The sequence below is a fragment of the Chiloscyllium punctatum genome, chromosome 3 (genome assembly GCF_047496795.1).
Source record: "Chiloscyllium punctatum isolate Juve2018m chromosome 3, sChiPun1.3, whole genome shotgun sequence".
Classification (NCBI taxonomy): Eukaryota; Metazoa; Chordata; class Chondrichthyes; order Orectolobiformes; family Hemiscylliidae; genus Chiloscyllium; species Chiloscyllium punctatum.
The window spans coordinates 102,073,206-102,094,383 of NC_092741.1; the positions used below are offsets into that span (position 1 = coordinate 102,073,206).

General features: G+C 37.6%; 1 protein-coding gene across 1 annotated transcript in view; it reads left to right on the forward strand.

Annotated features, from left to right (window-relative positions):
* Positions 1-20,836, forward strand: part of dnajc5ga (DnaJ (Hsp40) homolog, subfamily C, member 5 gamma a) — a 43,441-nt gene extending 22,605 nt beyond the window's left edge. The window contains exon 5 of the mRNA XM_072557636.1: positions 13,177-20,836. Within this exon, the coding sequence (XP_072413737.1) occupies positions 13,177-13,238 (62 nt within the window). The 3' untranslated portion in view covers positions 13,239-20,836. The remainder of the gene's footprint in view (positions 1-13,176) is intronic.
* Positions 20,837-21,178: the final 342 nt, after the last annotated feature.

Below are 21,178 nucleotides of genomic sequence, written 5' to 3' on the forward strand. Positions count from 1 at the left end.
GAAAAGACATCACTTACAATTTTCAAGTTTTGAAACAGGAATTTGAACTTTGGAATGCATAGCCGTTTTTCACCTGAGCTGCTTTTGATAGAACAGGTGGCTTTCTGCATGTAACCAGTTAGGAGAAATACACTCTTAGCCTTTTAAGAAGGAAGGTAGATAGTAAACTTTTTAAAGGACCTCTCAGATAGTAATCTCAGGATTGCTCCCCGTGTCACGTGCTACTAAGGCTAGAAACTGAGATGTAGCCACATGTTCAGTTGTGCCAAGGAGCCATATTGGGGAGGGCTTTAGATATGTGGACCATGGGGTTGTCTTCCAAGGAAGGTGGGAGCTGTACAAGAAGGAACGATTACTCCAAATTGGCACTGGGCTATGATAGTGTAAAAGCTTTTTACTGTGTATTGTTCAACATTAAAATATGTGACAATAAAATTATTCATTATGAACTATAACCTGCTTATTGTTTTCATCACCCCTTTTGAGCTGGACACTATATCCCTTTTTGTTTTTATACCTGTGTGCTTATTGTCTTTATTTTCTTTTTGGAGGTTTTAAAATTAACCAACTTTTCAAATTGGACTGTTCCGAGAAGTTATTGCACACCAGTGAAGCAGGTGGCCTTGGGGTACCTACACAACTGCACCACAAAAGTCCTTATCATTTCAAGGGTTATTAGATAATTAAATTGCTTTTTTACACTCAAGAAAGCCTTGTAATTGACTTCTAAATGTTTCTGATCATCTAGTTAACATTTTCATTAAAGGTGTAGCTTCATGTAGGGAAGGGGGAGTGGTTTGGATCTTTATTATCAACTGAGGAAGTTGGGAAGAGTTAATGAAAACATCAAGCTAAGTTACCTTAATGCTTTCTGCATCCTTCCCTTGAGTAGCTACTTTTTGCCGTATTCCAGTCCCATAAAACCTTTCTTTAAATTAAAGAACATTGGAAAATTAATATTAATGTGTCTACTACCTAATTAGCAACCTCTTTCAAAACTCCTAGGATGAAATTCATCTAGATCTGGATGAAATTCATCTAGACTAGTTAGTCTACAGTTCTGTCAGTTTGTTTAGTGTCAGTTTGCTTCGTATCACTTGTGATTTATAATTTTGCTGAGTTTCTACTTCCCATCTACCTCCCTGATTTATAGCTTGGAATGGTTTTGTATCCTTTATAGTGAGGACAGAAGCAAAATATTTGTTCCCTTCATCTGCCACCTTATCGACTATTAATTTCTCATGTTAAATTTCTATAGTGAACATTTTTTCCTTTTTTCTAAATACCTGTAGAAATTCTTGCAGACTATTTTTACATTCTTAGTTAGATTCCTCTTGTACCCTAACTTCTTCCTCCTGATTAAACTAAGTTATATTTCTGCTATTATTTATATTCTGACCAAACATCTGACCTGCTGTTCCTTTGTTTCGTCATATGCTTTTTCTTTAAATTTGATTCCCTACTGTCTTGGTTAACCTTCCAATTGGATCCTTCCAATATAATTCTTCTTTATATTCTGATCTCTTTAATTTGAAGTATACGTTGCTACTATATCTATTGATCTATGAATTAATCTAGTATACCAGTCAGCTGGCTCAGCTTTCATATTCCTTTATTTTAGTTTAAAATACTAGTTTTAGCCCTAATTCACTTCCTTTTAAATTGGATGTAAAATTGTCATCGTGGTAATTTGATACCTAAGGATGCCTTTACTTTAGAGGTTTTTAATCTTTGTCACATTATATGATATTACTTGATATAACAAGCCCCTGATTGGTTCCAAAATGTGCTGCACTAAAACAATCTTGAAAGCATTTTATTGACTCATCCAGTCTGCTGCCAATCTGATTTATTTCTTTGGATTTATATGTAGGTTAAAGGTGCCTCTGATTATTGCTATTACTTTTATTACAAGCATTCAATATTTTATCTTGTGTACTTTTGTTCCATATTACAGGCCTCCTAACAGTAGCTACAGGCCCACCCCACTCGTGACTTATTTTGCTTAAATACCTTATTTTCTCCAAAACTGATTCTGTAACCTGATCTCCTAACTATTGTATGCATGCCATCCTTAAGTAACCGCATTACACCTTTACCCTTGCCTAATTTTTAATTTTTTCCATACCTTAACTGTAATGTCATCTGTGACAAGACCATCAATCATATTCATCCTAAAGTAATACAGTTGTTTTTTAATAAACTGTAATCCCAACCATTACAGTCCAATTTGTTTTTTTTTAAAACAGATTATATTCCAGATCATTAATTCAAATTTCCAGTTTTGGGAAAATATGGCTTAAGAAAAGGAAGTGTGCATTGACTGTCAAACATGATTTGCATTCAACACACTTGATCAAGTTATCTGAAGTTTGTAAGAGGGGTTGTTGAGCATTATTATGGTTAATAGTTATGTAGTCATGATTTGGAGGTGCTGGTGTTGTACTGGGGTTATAAAGTTGGGTCTCCAAGTGGCAGTATTACTGGAAATTTTGGATAGAAAGGTCAAGCAGTAATTGCCACCTTGTAAAGACGCACATGCAGATACAGGCATGCATGTGTGCACACACTTGTGCACAAGCATATGTGTACACAACTTATCACCACTTTGCTGTCTCTTCTCACAGTGGAACCATGACAATTTCCAAGCCTTGAAGTGGGGTCACTGTGGGGAAAATGTTTGAGAGACACTGCCTTAAAGGGTATAGAGCTGATTTACAGGAACAGTATTGGGAATGAAGTCATATTGGAGACTAACAATTGCAAGAGAATAGGATAAATTCTCAAACAAGTCACTTTCATGCGGCTAAAGGCAAAGAGCAAGGCCTGAGCCGCTTGGATTCCTCTGCGCAGGGTGGGTAAAGCTCCCCTGGATTAATTCATGCCTTTTTATGTTACTGTATAATTCCATCCTAATAAAAAGCTTCAAAAATTGAGATATTTAAGGAGATTAAAGTCGTCCAAACACATTGCATAAACCTGTTCGCACTGTTGGAGTATCCTCCCTTCCATTGATGTGAATAAAAAGTCTCCCGTATAAACATTAAGTCTGTTTCGCTGCAATGTTGAGATCAATGACTCTTCTTCAGATCTTTTTATTCTTTTATTTCTTTCTCCAATTTGCCTATTGGACCAATAGACCCACATCAGATGCCATATCACTTGCCCTTCACTCCTCCCTAGAGCATCTTAACACCAAGAACAGCTACGTAAGAATCCTACTCATTGACTAAAGTTCAGCCTTCAACACTATTATCCCCTTGAGACTGATTGATTACTAAACTTGGTGATCTTGTACTAAACCCCACTCTCTGCAACTGGATCCTCAGTTTCCTGACCTACAGGCCACAACTGGTGAAAACTGGGGACAATATTTCATCTTTACTGGCACAGGAGCCCCACCCAGGGTTGTGTCCTCGAGCACCTACTGTACTTGCTGTATGCCCGTAACGGCATCCCCAAACATCAGACTAATGCTATTTACGAGTTCGATGATGACATCACTATAGTCTGTTGAATCTCAGGTGGCGATGAAGCAGACTTACAGGCGGGAGGTGGAAGACCGGGAAAAATGGTGCACTGAGAACAACCTAGCTCCGAATGCCGGCAAAACCAAAGAACTCATTATTGACTTTTGGCGGGATGTTATTCATGCCCCCCTACATGTTAACAGCACAGAGGTGGAGTGGGTGGAGAGTATCAAGCTCCTGGGAGTGGTTATCAACAATAAGCTTTCTTGGACTGTTCATGTGGACGCACTGGTTACAAAGGCCCAACGATGTCTCCTCTTCCTCATGCAGCTGAAAAAACTTGGCATGATGGCAAATACTATTGGCGACTCTTGTAGGTGCGCCATCGCGAGTATTCTGTCTGGATGTATCACTACCCAGTATGGCAACTGTACCATTCAAGATCGGAGATGGTTACAGAGTGTGGTGAACCCGGCCTGGACCATCACAAAGGCCAACCTCCCATCTCTAGAAACTACCTGCTGTCAAGGATAGGCTGCCAGCATTCTCAAAGATCCTGGCAATGCTTTTCTACAACCTCCACAGGAGAAGGAACAGAAGCCTGAAGACCCGCACCAACTGGTTTCGAAGCAGTTTCCACCCTACTGTTAGAATGCTGAATGGACTCTCAAACCCTTAGCATTCGCTTGTACCTGTGTTTTAGTTAGCCGCTGTTTATCTATTATTTACCTATCTATGCTATTTAACTATGAAATGCCTCTATTGCCTCGGTACACGTGACAATCAAATCGATTCAATTCTCCTTCATCTTTATCAAGTTTTCCCATACATGCATCTGTTCCCCTCCGTTGTTCCTTGTGGTAGTTAATTCTACTTTCCAGCTAAATTCTATATCTCTGTCACACTTTGCTTAGTGGATCTCATACTGCAGAATGAGAGCTAATCTTTAAACCTGGCAAACTGATGAGAGGTACCAATCTCAAACTGCCCTTGAATGCATAGATTTTCCTTCACAATGTTGCTCTATAAAGCTGTGGAAAACCCATTGTAAAAATCCCACAAATTAAATCCGTCAGCAATATAGGGGAGTACAATGGATTTATTTCTTTAACAGAAACGATGAGTATAATTGCTGTTACATAAAGAATTTCTCTGCATCCATATGGGTTCCTGAATTCGAGAGAAGCATCTTTTTCATGTCAAGAGCTTCACTGAACTCCATGCAAAATTACTAAACTAGATGCTGTGGCCACTGCTGTCCCTTTTTGCATCCATACATGCCACCTCATTCCTACTATATAATTATGTAGCAATATGAACCCAGTTCCAGGATACTGCCTCCATTTATCTACCATCAATATAACTGGCTTTATGGGATGCCACTGGCCTTTTCCTCCTCTAAAAGTAAATTCTGGATGCACCTGCTCCTCATTAAAACAAAAGCATCAGCAGTTCATGCAGAATGATACAACTCCAAGAAGGAGCGACACCCTTTCCTCAGTCATCAAAGTAGAGAGTGAAGACCCATGGCTGATATTCTTGCCCTGACTATGCTATACTTGAAGGGCCTGTTAGAAAGGAAGTGCAAGATCCAAGATGGTGGCGACTCAGCAAGTCTGAGTCTATAGTGCTCCTCCCAAGACCTAGGCAAAGTGGGCCACCTTCCTCCTCCACACTCGCCAAATCAATTAAAAATAATTCTTACTTAATGTAATTAGTGGTTTAGTACTAAATTCAAACAGTTCAGTCTCCTGTAAAAATGACTAGGGGGAAAGGAGCCCCTCCCCAGCTGCAGCAGAGGCGTTCGCAGCTGCCCCGGGGGACTTACCTTTTGGGGCGAGCCTCACGGAAATAATCTCCAAACTCGATGTGAAGATCGATGCTTTCATTGAAGAGTCCAGAAGTCGATGGAATTCGTTCTCGGCCACGTTACCAAAGCATGGCCGAGTCATCGAAGAAATTGAATGCTGAGTCGAAGGGGCGGAGCTAAAGGCCGCGACCTCCGAAGCCATTGCAGAATCAGCCGTGGATCGGGTCTGGACTCTCCAGCTGCAAGTCCAGACCTTAGAGAATCACATTTCGAGGTCGTCGAAAAAATATTTGTTTGCTGAGCCTTCCCGAACCGGAAGAAGAAGGCCAGCTTACAAGGTTCCTTGAACAGTGGCTTCCGCAGTTATTGAATCTGGAGGCTGGATCAGGCCAGGTAAGGGTAGAATGGGCCTACCGGGTTGCAATACGCGGGCCCGGCTCGAACCAGAGCCCCCACCTGGTCCTGTTCTGGCTGCAGAGCTATAAGGTGAGGCAGCTGCTCTTGGAAGCCTCCAGAAATCTTGGGAAAGATCCCCAAGCCATGACTCATAGAGGATCCAAGATTAAGTTATTTCAGGACTTTTCCCCAGCTTTGGTCCGAAAGAGGAAGGCGTTTGATGAAGCAAAGAAGCGTTTAAGGGATTTAAGCATTCAATACACCTTGCGCTACCCAGCTGTACTATGTTTCAGCCATGAAGGGTCTGTGTATAACTTCGGATCACCGGAGAAGGCCAAGGAACTTTTGGACTCTCTTAGACAATATAAGAGTTAATTGATGTTGTTTTGCCCTACCCCCACCCCGGTTAATCCCCCCCCCTTTTCTTTTCCTTTCATTACCTTACTGTTTCATATTGTCTCCGGGGGTGGGAAGAAGGGTTTATTTATTCATCCTTAGTGATTTTCTTTCCATTAGGCCTGGGAGCCTAGTTAATGTAGATGGGGGGAAGGTGGCTTATCTTATTTTATCTTTGTCCTTGGGCGCGGGGTTGTTTTCCCCTGTTATTTTGTATTAATATATTTAATTATTATTTGCTGAGACTGTAATTTTATAGTCATGTATGTTCATATATGGTATTAACATTACCAAATATATCCAGGTGATGGTGTGGATGGGGGATAGGGTACTCACTGTTAGTTCTAGTTCAGTAGTATACTTGAATTTTCTTTATCCTATCGTGGGGTGCCTGGGTCAAGGGTGGGGCACTGGTTGGGAGAGGTTATGATGAATTTTTTGGAAAGGAAGTGATGCCCCCTGGGAATAAGGGGGAAGATCTCCATTTAAATACATTTTATACTTTTTTTAACTATTTAGAAATAGTTTTTTTTATTATATTGATCTGAAAGTACTAAAGAGCTTTTATTTTTGTGAATTTTATATGCTCTATGCTCGGGATGTTTTGGATAAATACGGGTTTTGTTGTGATCTGATGTTAACACATTCCGAGCATGTGTTGTCCGTTGGATTTTTTTTTCTCTTGAATAATGTAAGAATTTTAACGATACACTCTGGTTAGTTGTAAGTTAGATGAGTAGTTGAGTTTTGTCTTTTTTTTTCTCTTGGCATTTATTTTTTCTTGTTTGATAGATTTTGGTTATCATTTATTTAAGATATAACTGTATATCAATGTTTATACTTGGGTTTTTTTTAGTTTTCTTTTGTAAACTTGTAAAAGCATGTTAAATTTTCAATAAAAATATCTATATAAAAAAACAGAAAGGAAGTGCGGCTCTGCATTTTTGAAGGAATCCTGATCAGAATCTCCTATTAGAAATGTGGAGATCTTTCATTGCATTGAAAATAAATGGAGCTGCAAGATAATCTGTGTGATATTGACATCTCAGAAAATTGGACCCAGTTATTTGGTTTTGGGTGGATTTTTCATATTTTGACAACTGATAAATACCTAGGTAAAAGAATACTGAAAAGTATGTTTTACGGAGATTTCCTTGTACTTTCAAGTACTTAAGACAAATATATAAACTCTCAGAATAAATTATTTCAACAGTTTTCATATTTCAGGGTTCGTAGCCTTTTTGATGTTTCCTACTTTCATTTTTAGGGCATTTAGTGAAAGTAATAAGTACTGAATTTAATACCCTAGTCCTGGACCTTTTCAAATATAGGATTCTCAGCACGAGAAACCCATATTTTCACAATTTGAATGAACTATTGCAGGTTTGAAACTTTTGTAGTAAATGTAGACATTTTTTTCCCATCTATATGTGACACTTCAGTAACATTTAAACTCATGGTGTTGATTTCCATGTAAATGTTGATGATACCTAGCTCTACCCTATCTGCACCCCTCTCTGTCGTTCTGTGTCTAAATGGTCTGTCTGCTTATCCAATCTTGGATTTTCATAAATTTCCTCCAATATTGGTGGATATTGCCACTGAATCCCTCCCTCTCCCTGGCTACAGTGTTAAATTGAACCAGACTGTTCACAACCTTGGTGTTAAATTTGAGTCCAGAGTAGGCTTGCCATGTCATTTGCTCTGTTAGACCATTTTTATCTACTTCTGTGTCAGTTGATTCTAATCTTGTTGCTGTTCATTTATTGCTGAAACTCTCAAAATGCCTTTGTTTCCTTTGGGCTTTATATTTCAAACTACTTCCAATGTGTGTTGATAGCACAATAAAATGGTTGATGTCTGCATGAACTCAAGTAAAGCCTTTGACAAGGTCCCTCATGGCAGAGTGGTACAAAAGGTGAAGTCATGTGGTATCGGGATGAGCTGGCAAGATGGATACAGAACTGGCTTAGTCATAGGAGACAGAGGGTAGTGGTGGAAAGATGCTTTTCAGAATGGAAAGTTGTGACTAACAATGTTACACAGGGATCACTGCTGGGATCTCGGTGGTCTACATAAATGTTTTGGTCGAAAATGTGGCTCATCTAACTGGTAAGTTTGCAGACGATACAAAAGTTGGAGTTATGGATAGTGAGGAGAATTGTCAGAGGATACAGCAGGGTGGAGGGGTCCATTACTAGAGGAAATAGATTCGGGGTAGGGGGGGGGTGCTGTTTAACACATTGTAAGACAAGTTTTTTTGCACAAAATGTGGTGAGTGCCTGGAATGCTTTGCCACAGGAGGTTATGCAGGCAGACACAATAGCAGCAGTCTCCACAACCATTTTATGAAGGAGTAGTGCTTCCAAATAAACCTAGTGGACTATAACCTGGTGTTGTGTGATTTTTAACTTTGTGCACCTCAGTCCAACACTGACACCTCCAAATCATGAATAGGAAGGGAATAGAGGGATATACAGATTCAGTAAGTGAAGACAGTTTTAGTATGGAATGGCAAAATGTGTCAGCGCAGGCTAGGAGAGCCAAAGGGTCTGTTTCTGTTCTCTATTGTTGTTTGTTCTCTGTGATTGTCTCATTCCTTTAGCTGATCTTTCCAAACTGTGTGTAAGAAATTCTGAAGTCTGCTTTTAATAGCAATAAGTACTGCCTATTTGAGATTCAGTAATGTCGATTGAGTAGCTGGAGCATCAATTCAAGCCATTTGGTACTGCTGTAGAAAAATATTCCAATAGTAGCTGTTGTTTTCTCTCTAAATCATAACATTATTAACTGCAGCATCTACGTGCCTCCAATTCCAGTAAGGGTAATGCTTTGCATTGGCCAGTATTCTATGAGAATAGATTTCAAAACTGCTAACTGTTGTCATTTTAAGCCACAGATTATATAGAGCTATGGTATCAGTGGGCTTGCAAAGAGAATGGATACAAATTAATTGGACTGCATCAACTTAAATAAGGAATGTCTATGTGGGAAATGCCATCTGGCTTCTAACATTGTAAGTCAAGTTAATGCAGTGACATGAAAATTAGCAGAGAGAAATCAAGGGTATGCAATGAGTATTTTATTGTGTTGATGAGAATACATGTTTGGCCATGCCCAGAAAGGAAATTACTGTAAAAAAACACCCCAAAAGAACTGTGAATGCTGGAAATCTGAAACAAAAACAGAAATTGCTGGAAAATCTGAGTCACTGGACCCAAAATTTTAGCTCTGATTTCTCTGTAAGGCTGCTGCCAGACCTTTGAGATTTTCCAGTAATTTCTGTTATTGTGTGTGAAGGAAGTTGAGGAAGTTTGGAAAGAATAGCTTGGGTTCTCACTCATCAATACTATTTGATTACTTCTGGGAGGTACTGGAGATTTAGAGTCATAGAGATGTACAGCATGGAAACAGACCCTTCGGTCCAACCTGTCCATGCCGACCAGATATCTCAACTCAATCTAGTCCCACCTGCCAGCACCCGGCCCATATCCCTCCAAACCCTTCCTATTCATATACCCATCTAAATGCCTCTTAAATGTTGCATTTGTACCAGCCTTCACCACATCTTCTGGCAGCTCATTCCATACACGTACCACACTCTGCGTGAAAAAGTTGCCCCTTAGGTCTCTTTTATATCTTTCCCCTCTCACCCTAAACCTATGCCCTCTAGTTCTGGACTCCCCGACCCCAGGGAAAAGACTTTGTCTATTTATCCTATCCATGCCCCTCATAATTTTGTAACCTTCTATAAGGTCACCCCTCAGCCTCCGACTCTCCAGGGAAAACAACCCCAGCCTGCTCAGCCTCTCCCTTTAGCTCAGATCCTCCAACCTTGGCAACATCCTTATAAATCTTTTCTGAACCCTTTCAAATTTCACAACATCTTTCCGATAGGAAGGAGACCAGAATTGCACGCAATATTCCAATAGTGGCCTAAACCAATGTCCTGTACAGCCGCAACATGACCTCCCAACTCCTGTACTCAATACTCTGACCAATAAAGGAAAGCATACCAAATGCCTTCTTCACTATCCTATCTACCTGCAACTCCACTTTCAAGGAGCTATGAACCTGCACTCCAAGGTCTCTTTGTTCAGCAACACTCCCTAGGACCTTACCATTAAGTGTATAAGTCCTGCTAAGATTTGCTTTCCCAAAATGCAGCACCTTGCATTTATCTGAATTAAACTCCATCTGCCACTTCTCAGCCCATTGGCCCATCTGGTTCAGATCCTGTTGTAATCTGAGGTAACCCTCTTCGCTGTCCACTACACCTCCAATTTTGGTGTCATCTGCAAACTTACTAACTGTACCTCTTATGCTCGCATTATTGAAGTTTGGCATTGTTTGCAAATGTCCCAAATCAGAAATTAAATAAAAACTGCTATAATTTGTTAATGTTATCTATAATTCTACTTTATGTAACAAGATCATGGAAACGAATTTCAGAGTTTGTTGTTTGACTTTTATTTTTAAAACTGTTGTGATTTTTGAGTGGGTTGTGGTAAAGACTAAATTAGAGTTATAGAGTCCTGTAGCATAGAGACATACCCTTTGGCCCAAACTGGTCCATGCTGACCAAAATGTTCATCCACACTAACCCCATTTCCCTGCACTTGGTCCATATCCTTCTAAACCTTTCCTATCCATGTGTTTGTCCAAATGCGTTTTCAATGTTGTTAATATACCACCTTAACCACTTCTGTTGGCAACTCATTCCATATGTGTACCACCGTCTGGGTTTTTAAAAAAAAAAGTTGCCCCTGAGGTTCCCTTTTATTCTTTCCCCTCTAACCTTAAACTGATGCCCTCTCGTCCTCAATTCCCCAACCTTGGGAAAAAAGACTGAGTATATTCACCCTATTCATGCCTCTCATGATCGTATACAGTTCTATAAGATGCCCTTTCTGTCTCCTACACTCTAAAGAAAAAAGTCCTTGTTTATCCAACTTCCCCCTATAACTCAGTCTGTTGAGTCCTGGCAACATTTCTTCTGCACTCTTTCCAGTTTAATAACATCCTTCCTATAGCAAGGTGACCAAAACTGAACACAGGACTCCAAGTGCGGCCTCACCAATGTCCTCTACAACTGCAACATAATTTCCCAACTTGTATACTCAATGTCCTGACTGATGAAAGCCAGTGTGCCAAAAGCCTCCTTCACTTCCCTTTGACTGTCCACTTTCAGAGAACAGTGTACCTGAACCCCAAGGTCCTTCTGTTCCACCACATCCTTCAGGTCCTACCATTTACCATGAAACTCCTACCTTGATTTTGACTTTGCAAAATGTAAGACCTCACACTTATTTATATTAACGTCCATTTGCCATTTCTTGACCTACGCCCTCAGCTGATAAGGTCCTGCTGCAATTTATGATAATCTTCCTCGCTGTTTATGATGGCTCCTATTTAAGTGTTATCTGCAAATCTACTAATCATGCCTTGGACATTCTCATCCAAATCATTGATATAGATTACAAACAGTAATGGGGGCACAGCACTGACCCCTGAGGCACTCCACTAGTCACAGGCCTTTGATCTGTCAAGCATCCATCCACTGTTACCCTCTGCTTCCTACCAACACTAATCCCTCTACCTTATAAACTAAACAATGATATTATAATGCTTCTTTGTTTAAAAACATGCTCTATCAGCTTGTTGATTGCAGTCTTATCATACCAATGACTTTTGTAAATCAAAATGGTTATTCTTGATATGCCATGTTAACAGTTTTATGACATACCCTTCTTACATGCAGATGTTGCATTCTCATGAGGGTCAGGTTAAAATTGTCCCATCTATGCTTTTGATGCCTTCAATTTCTTTGTTTTCTATTGAATGTTGTTGGGTGTTTAACAGAAGTATAAATAATTAGGGCTGTGTATGATATTTCTTTTAGGTATCAGATTCTCACTCCAGTTAATTTGGTAACAATTACAAATTAAGCTTAATTAAGCTTATATACTTTAAATATGTTCCATTCAAATCCAGCTTTTTTTTTCTCTTCAAGCTATTTGTGTACCAATGCACTCACAATTGCAGGTTAAAATTGTGTAATTTTGGATTTATTCCTGAGGCCTACCTGACTTTCACAGTTTACCCAATATTTCAAATTAGTTTCTTTACTTTCACTTCCTCTTATGTCTCACTTTGTCAACTTAACAGTCATTGCTTTTCAAAATAAAGGTAGTGTGTGCCATGTTTTAGGATATATGGGAAACAAGATAACAATTTTAAATGCAACTATGTTCTCTTCCCCATTTCAAAAAAATACTTAACTAACAATTGCTACATAAGCAATTGGAATTTTAATTAACTTGCCATAATTTGCAGAAGAAATAGCTGAAGTATTTGATCAATTACAATGATAAAAACAAGATATTGCATTTTGGTACAACAAACAAGGGTAGGGCTTATCCAATTAATGGTAGAGCCTTGGGTATTGTTGTAGATCAGAGGGACCTAGGGTTTCAGGTAAATAATTTTAAGTTTGCATCACATACAAACAGGACAGTTAAAAAGGCATTTGGCATGCTTTGTGTTCAGTCCTTTGAGTATAGGACTTGGTAAGTCGTATTGAGGTTGTACAGGAGACCTCTTCCAGAATACTGTGTCCAGTTTTGATTTTAAAAAGACACGAGGGGCAAATCTTTTACACAGTTTTTTTGTGTGGAATGAACTTCCTGAGGTGGATGTGGGTACAATTGCAATATTTAAAAGACATTTGAATAAGTACATGAATAGGAAAGGTTTGAAGGGATATGGGCCTGGAGCAGACAGGTGGGCCTAGTTTAGTTTTGGATTCTGTTCGGCATGGATTGGTTGGACCGAAGGGTTTGTTTCTGTGCTGTATGACTGTGTGACTCTGAATTACAACCATAATGCCGGTTGTGATTCAGAGCCATTTCAGACAATTGTTTCCTTGTGTGATGAATGAAATGTTAAATATCTAGAACCACAAATTGCAGGATTCTGACTTTTGGAACACTTATTTTCTTGAATCTAATTAGACAGTTTTGGTTGATAATTTAAGTCAGTGTATCTGCTTTTGCATTTTATGCTGGGCACGTATTGTTTTAACACTTTTGTTTTCCCTTCTAGGTGTAAATAGCCCAATTGTAATTCAGCCACAGCCAGAATCCCCAAAATCTGGATCAATTTAGCAGTCTTCAGACCAAATGTCTTCCTATAGAAGCGATACATGAAAACAAAGGATCTGAAAATTCTTTTTAACCACAGGATTTTGAAAATTAATTTTAATGAAACATGTATGTAATGTATAGTTTGCAATTTTTTTGAAGGATGCTCACACAACCAACATACTTGTAAATTTGTATTGTAATGTATGTCCAACTACAGAACAACTGAAACATCTTACGGGATATAATCTATTTTAACAAAAGGATGACTTGACTTTTTTTTTATTCCTCCAGCCTTTTTTAAAAACAAGTATAGCTATGTAATAAGTCTTATCGGACTGAAATCTTTATTACTTCAATCTTCATTCCATTGAAACAGATGTCTGAGTTTGTAAGTGAATAAAAATGGTACGTAATTTCAAGTTGCACTGATTTAGGCTTTTAAATTACTCCAGTAGCTACTGATAAAACACTACTAATTTGGAAAAAAAAGGATGTTGTACATGATATATTGTACATGTTTTTTTTGGACAAAGTGCATTCTTATTGCGTTTAACACCAAAGCTGAAGTGTGTGCAAAATGGTAACCAAAGCAGATTTGCTCTGGGAATAGTAGATGTCTTGAATATTTAAGTTTTAGTGGATTAGAAAGAAGTTCCTTCATTGTATGGAGGAAGTAAAATATGTAGGTTAGAACAGGTTTGCAACTGCAACACGTTTTTGATTTGATCAGCTAAATGCTTTTTATTTGAATGTTGCAACCTATTGGAATTAATTTATATTAAAATCGTTCCTTCGTCAGGAGATAAACCTTTGCGCATTCGCTGAAAAGTTGTTCCATAGAATCCTTCTTCGAAAAAATGGCGATGACCTAATAAGAATGAACTCTGTACAACTGTGCACTTTTGATTCCTGATAGAAATTTTGTGCCAAATAGGGTATGTACTTTTTTAACTCAGTAGATATAGTTATCAGGACTGTATGTGGGAAGGTATAATCCACTCTCTTTGGAAATATTGTTATGAACTAAATTGTAGTTGTAAGATTCACTTCAGTGCTTCAAAACAAAATATAATCTGGCCAAAAATTTAAATTTCTTAGCCATTGAAGATGAGCAATATTTAAATCTGTAGTACATTTAGCTGTGTACCTCGTGCTGCTATGTATTATCAGAATTTTAATTTATTGGAAGTTTTGAATAATCATTTATTTGTTCAGGCTAATGTATTATTGCATTTTCATTTCTCTCCCTTGTCTTTTTCAAAGTAAATTGTACAATTGAATATGTAGATCCATTTTTTATTTCCTGACATTGAATTTATCACTCTGTCAAGCATTTGTCTTATGAGACAGTGGTGTGGGCTCTTGATGGTCAATTCTGTGTTATTGAAACTGGAGTGCCCTCTTTAGGGCACAAGCCTGAGCAAATTTTTATAGAGGCCCAGGGGTCAGGATCTCCCCTGACCTCCTTGGCTGGGACTAAAGGAATGCAGAGAGCTACATTTCACACCACTTGCTGGAATTGCCAGACTTGGGCACCAATGCACCTTTGGCCTCACTCCAGATTTTTTTTTCTCAGGGTTTACTCTCTTAGCCTTTATCTCTCCCAAGGTATGCACAAACCGATGGAACTATTTGTCCATAGCTGGGTGTTTAGTTTATAAAATGCATGATGTGTCCACACACTGGACCTACATGCTGCGTTCTGGGGGCCAAATATCCTCCATTTTCTGAGGTTTTAACTCAAGGCCAGACGCTTCCCAGGTTCCACTTGTGCCACATAGATTTGCCAAATAAAGGCTGTGGACCAACACAAAGAGATTAGCACTTTCAGATCCCCTTTCTGACTTGCTGCTAACCAGCAGTGTGTGTTAAAAGTGAGAAGCACATTAGCGTACAAAAAGCGAGAAATAAGTAAGTTCCTCCATCTGCACACTAAGCACATCACGTCGACCTGCTGTACACACCTATTGACATTAAATCTTTCACAAAACTGAAAATAACCATAGAGTAATATTTAAAGTTATTAATCACTAACCAGCAACAACGGTTTAATACATGTCATGCAATTTAACTTTACAAATACAGGGCTAATTCATTTTTGTGTTTAGGGTGTCTTTCTTCTATCCTTTTTAACAAATGGTGAAAGTGGATTTCTCCAAAATGTTCTGGCAACAGCTGAGTGAGAAAATTTTGTTTTAGCGAACCACTGACTCCAGAATGATTTTTCTTTTGAGCTTGTAGTCGTGACTAATTACCAGTGCTGATGACCTTTGTTGCATGGGCAAATTTTGCAAATGTCTTATGTTCAATAGCAACTGCACATATTTCTGGATTCTTGAATTTTTCTACAGTAGTCAATGAAAATAATATGTCATTGGAAATAATAGTGTAATTAGAAAATAGATCATATCCTGCCTAATCAAAGCTAACATTTTTTAAAAGGAGGAATTTGGCTGCTATGATGTATCATTGATAAATTCCATTTTTTAAATAATTTCAAATCAAAATTAGCTAAATCTTTAGATTGCTTGTAAACTGTGGGGAAACAACAATACTGTAAAAGATTTAAAAATGGAATCCTGCAAAGCAAGTTTTTGTTCTGGCTCAAAGTAGTCATTGTGTATGCCAAGCCTTTTTTCTCCAGGAATCATGACATGCATATTTAATTGATGCATGCAACATAATTGACTGTTGGTCTATGTAATTGTAAATATTAGAACCTGTATGCTACATTTATTTGAAATAGTCATTTTACTGTATAATTTTACTACTGTGCATAAAGTTTTCATACTTGTGTATTTTCTAAAGTACATGTTTACAGCTAATAGTGTAATGGAATTTGTTCTGTCATACACTTTGAGACAGACTGAATCTGGTAGAGAGATTTTCAAAGGTGCAGTGTATTATAGCAAAATATTTTTAGTACATACTTGAAATTTCTTGAGATCACTGACTAATCCAGGTTTCAGAAAAGAGTATGCCATATATAAATGTGAACATAGTGTGAAAACTTTTATATATTTGCATTTTTCTAATTTCTGATCTATTCCAGAACATGGGTAGTATTTCAATAGACACATGCAAGACTCTTAACAAGTCTACTAACCCTCTGAATATTTAAATTAGCATTGAATTAGAATTATTTGGAAAACCAGTTCGATTAAGTAAATAAACATAACTAAAGACATAGATGGGTATTTGTTTGGCATTATTTGGGGCTCAATACCACAGAGTTGCATCAATGTATAATACTGTATGAAAACAGAATTAATTCTTTTAATGTTGTCATCTTACAAATTTATGTAAATCACTTTTCCAAAGTGTATGCTTTTCATGTGATTGTCATTACTGTAGGTGGACAATGTATGATACTTTTTGCCCAATATTGGTTATCCTCTAACATGTCCTGCAGGTTAAAGCTGTTAATTTGTAAACAGTTTGGATTTCTCTAATCACAGGAACAAAGGGTTAATGTTGATACCCCTGTAGCATAATTTACATGTTATGCAGTGATTACACCAGCAGCTTTCTTAGCAATTACAAAATTAATACTTGTCCAATTGTAGTGTATTCGAACAGAAATCAGTTGTTTTATGCTGAGACACATGTTATATCTTATCTTTCGTAGTGGATAAAATCTACTTTAACATTTCAGCACTATTAATTACTGCTATTTCAAGTTTAAGTTGCAAAGTTAATTTGGTAATGAAAGTCTAATTTAATAATCTTACTCTACCTACGTTTTAAAAGCATAGTTTCTTAAAAGCACGCTACCTCCCAGCACCAGGGACCTGGGTTTGATACCACTCTCAGGCGAGTCTGTGTGGAGTTTGCATATTCTCCCCATGTCTGCGTAAATTTCCTTTGGATGCTTCAGTCTCCTCCTACAATCCAAAGATGTGCAGGTTAGGTGATTTGGCCATGCTAAATTGCCCATATTGTTCAGGGGTATGTAGGTTAGGTGCATTAGTCAGGGGTATATGTAGTGGAATGGGTTTGGGTGGGATACTCTTCAGAGGGTCGGTGTGGACTTGTTGGGCCGAAGTTCCTGTTTCCACATTGTAGGGATTCTATGAAGATAGGGTTAGAGTTATACGAAAATTTTGTCTAGCACAGCTGAATAACATGGTCAGAATATTCAACCAAATCTAAGTGAATCTTTGACTATTTTAAAATCTGAGAAGATTTTGCATACACTTGTGGATTGTTCCTGTCCTAAAATTTAATTTTCATATAAATAATTGGCATAACAAAGTGGTACATCATTTTTATAAAATAGATTTTTATCCTGCCTATGCTTGAATCATCCTTTGGACTGAACATTTCTGTTGAAACATTGTTGTAAACTATAAAGGGTACAACCGACTTTGAATGTTTTATCGCCTAAGAATTTGCCCTTTAAGATATAATTGAGGGAAATGCTACTGAGAAAAATGATTGAAGTTCTGGTTTGTATGCATTAAAAACAATCAGTGGATCATCTGTATAGTATTAGAAAACAAAAACATGTTAAGGCTGGAAAGCAAAAAAAAGTTATTAAAACATGATTTGATTTCTTTCATCTCTTTAACTTTAATGTTAATCCATCTTCCCTGAATATGTGTTTATAGTTCCATATGAATGCATGAATTCTGCATCAACATTTGTTTGAAAGTTTTCTACAAGGAAAATCTATGATCAAGATTTAACTGATAAAATTAAATTTGGAAACCGGTTTCTATTGCATTGTAAGAGGGATACAGCTCTCATATGGTTCTCATAGCAATACATTTAGTGATTCATCCCGTAGAAATCCAAATTGAATTTTTCTTGGAAATTTACAACAAAACCTCAGCTTAAAACAAGATGTTGGGGGAAAAAAATGATTTAATCCATGCCAGCAGTACAACCTAACCTCTTGGACTTTGCTTATTCCCTGAAAGAAAATTCTGTCTTTAAGGACACGGCAGGGTGGGTCTGTGGTTAGCATTGCTGCCTCACAGCACCAGGGTCCCAGCTTCGATTCTAGCCTCGGGTGACTGTGCAATCTCCACACAGACATTCTCCCCATGTCTGCGTGGGTTTCCTCCAGGTGCTCTGGTTTCCTCCCACAGTCCAAACATGGTCAGGTGAATTGACCATGCTAAATTGCCCATAGTGTTAAGTGCATTAGTCAGAAGGGAATGGGTCTTCGGAGGGTCAGTGTGGACTTGTTGGGCCAAAGGACCTGTTTCCACACTGTAGGGAATCTTAAAAAAATGTGCTCACCAGTGGAAATTATTATTAATTAATCTGCCAAAATAATAATGACAGGGAAAACTTAGATTTTTAGTGGAGGGTGTTTCCCCTAAAGGGGGAAAGAAACTCTGCTTGCTTATCAAAAATGGCCTCATCATTCATGGGAGATGATGGCAAAGTCACACAAGTTAACTGTAGCAGTAAATGTTAGATCACCCTCCTATGCTGCCATTTAAATAAAATGATGATGGGCAGTTTGAAGAGCAGGAATATATTTTAGATTAGATTACATTACATTACATTACAGTGTGGAAACAGGCCCTTCGGCCCAACAAGTCCACACCGACCCGCCGAAGCACAACCCACCCATACTCCTACATTTACCCCTTACCTAACACTACAGGCAATTTAGCATGGCCAATTCACCTGACCTGCACATTTTTTTTGGACTGTTGGAGGAAACCGGAGCACCCGGAGGGAACCCACACAGACACGGGGAGAATGTGCAAACTCCACACAGTCAGTCGCCTGAGGTGGGAATTGAACCCAGATCTCTGGCGCTGTGAGGCAGCAGTGCTAACCACTGTGCCACCATGCTGCCCACAGTGTATCTGTGGTTAACAGATCAGCGTATACTTTGTATTAAAATATGCCCAGTCTGCATTGGGGTATGGAAATATTATAAAATGTATACTGTTCATCTCTGAGTACAAATATATTTACCAAATGAAAAGCCAGGCACTATAAGTCCAGTGCTGGATTCTGTCTTCAATTCAGGTAGCAGTAAAATTAGATCACGTGAAAAAGCATTCATGCTTTGCCTTAATGTCAAATGGAGTGTAACTCCAGTGGAATTTAAGTAATTTTTAGGGGTCGGCATGCTCAACATTAAAAGTCTACATCTTGAACCTATCTCTACATAAAAAACATGCAGACATAGAACTTGTTTCATTGTTACAGATGGAATTTGAAGCCAGGCTGTCTGACCAGAACGATTCTGCAGGTATATCTATACTCTAGAATGAGGCAGGATCAAAAAATAAGTTTCCTCTTTCTAGCAAATATGGCCAAAAATAAATCAAATCATGAATTCATAACTTACTGCCTTTGGAATTGTAATAGTGCTCTCAATTTATTTTGATGTGTTTTGTAACTTTATCAGTCTTCATGTTTGTCTTCAAAGTTAGTAATATCTGAAATGTTTTTTAAAAAAAAGCTGGTATAATATAATCACTGTCTAGTATTCTCAGACATTGTCCACAATTGAATAAATATGTAAACATTACTAGAATTACTAAAATTACTGGCAGTAGTAAATTACTTTGTTGCCTTCTTAAAGCATTTAGGGCTATTTGTTTAGGTAAAACATTTTTGGCACAGCATTTCTGGAATTGCACTAAACACAGTTTGCTCAGTAGTATCTATGTAACGTCTCTTGTGCTAATGATTACTGGAATTGTTTTTCCTCAACGGTATATAAAATATTGTGCAAGTAGTTTTGAAACTTTATTTCAAATTTTTATGCAAAACAAATTTAGTTGTTGCTTTGAATCACTAAATGAAATGCAAGTTTAGTCTGATGTAGAGTTTTTTTTTCTTGAAATCCCAGTGTATAACAGCATATGCCATATTGTTCTGTTCTGTTCATCAAATTATATATTGTCTACTTCGAATTTTGCCAAATAGTTGCATTTTTGGAAAGTTAAGCTCTTCATAAAATTAGATAGCTTCTTTTTAGTAAATCATGTTAAAAGTCCGATTTTTAAAAAAACTGTTTTCTAGCTTACTTAAGCTAAATTCTTTGGAAACTGTTTCACTTGTACATAGTAAGTTGTGGTTAAATCAGCTTGTAAGCCAAGAAGTGAAGCTATTTAAGAAGATTGCTGTTTGGGAAAGAAAGGTAATAACTAAATTTATATAATGGCAGTATATCATTATAATTATGTTGATTGTATCCAACATAACACCTCAAATGGTGGGAAAGCTACTCTAGAAGAGGTTAAATTGTTGAGTTACAGTTTCTGTTGTTCACTTCAAAAAATCATGTGTTTTTAAAAAGAAAAGAAAACTAAATCATGTCACTGAATGTAGATAAAGGCTGCTGTCTCATTGTCTACGTATACATCTCCATCAAAGGGTCGAAGGGAGATTTATGTTGCTTCAGTGTTGTAATGAGAAGTGTCCACTGTCATGGAAATTAAGTTGTATTTAATAATCAGAGGGCTTGGGGTGTTTTTCAGCTGCATAATTCAGTATATAAAGGGATAGTGAATTTCATTTATTAGGAACTGAGTGACATTACAACTTGAATCTAGACTGGGCTATGTTTGGATTTAATGTGATCAGAATATATTTTGTACAATTTTCTCATGAATGACTTGTTAATAAATATGGATTTATAAGATTCATGGCTGGTATGTGTCATGGTTTAAATAATTTTTCAGAAGTACAATACAGATTATTCAGTCTATAATATGCTTATTGATGGATTTTAAACCATTTCCTGCATTTCTTTTCTCCATCCTGACCCTTCCAAATTGTCAAATTTTGATTTTTTTTCTTTAACAATCTTTCATGGAAAATGGGTATTACTGGCAAGATTGTCAACATTTGTCTTCGATCATTAATTAAAGCATTGATTGATAAATGATGTCGGGATTTTATTTCTCCTACCTTCCTGAGAAATCTATTCCAGTTTCTTTCGTGATAAAGAACTTAACCATGGGAATTAAATCTAATCTAAG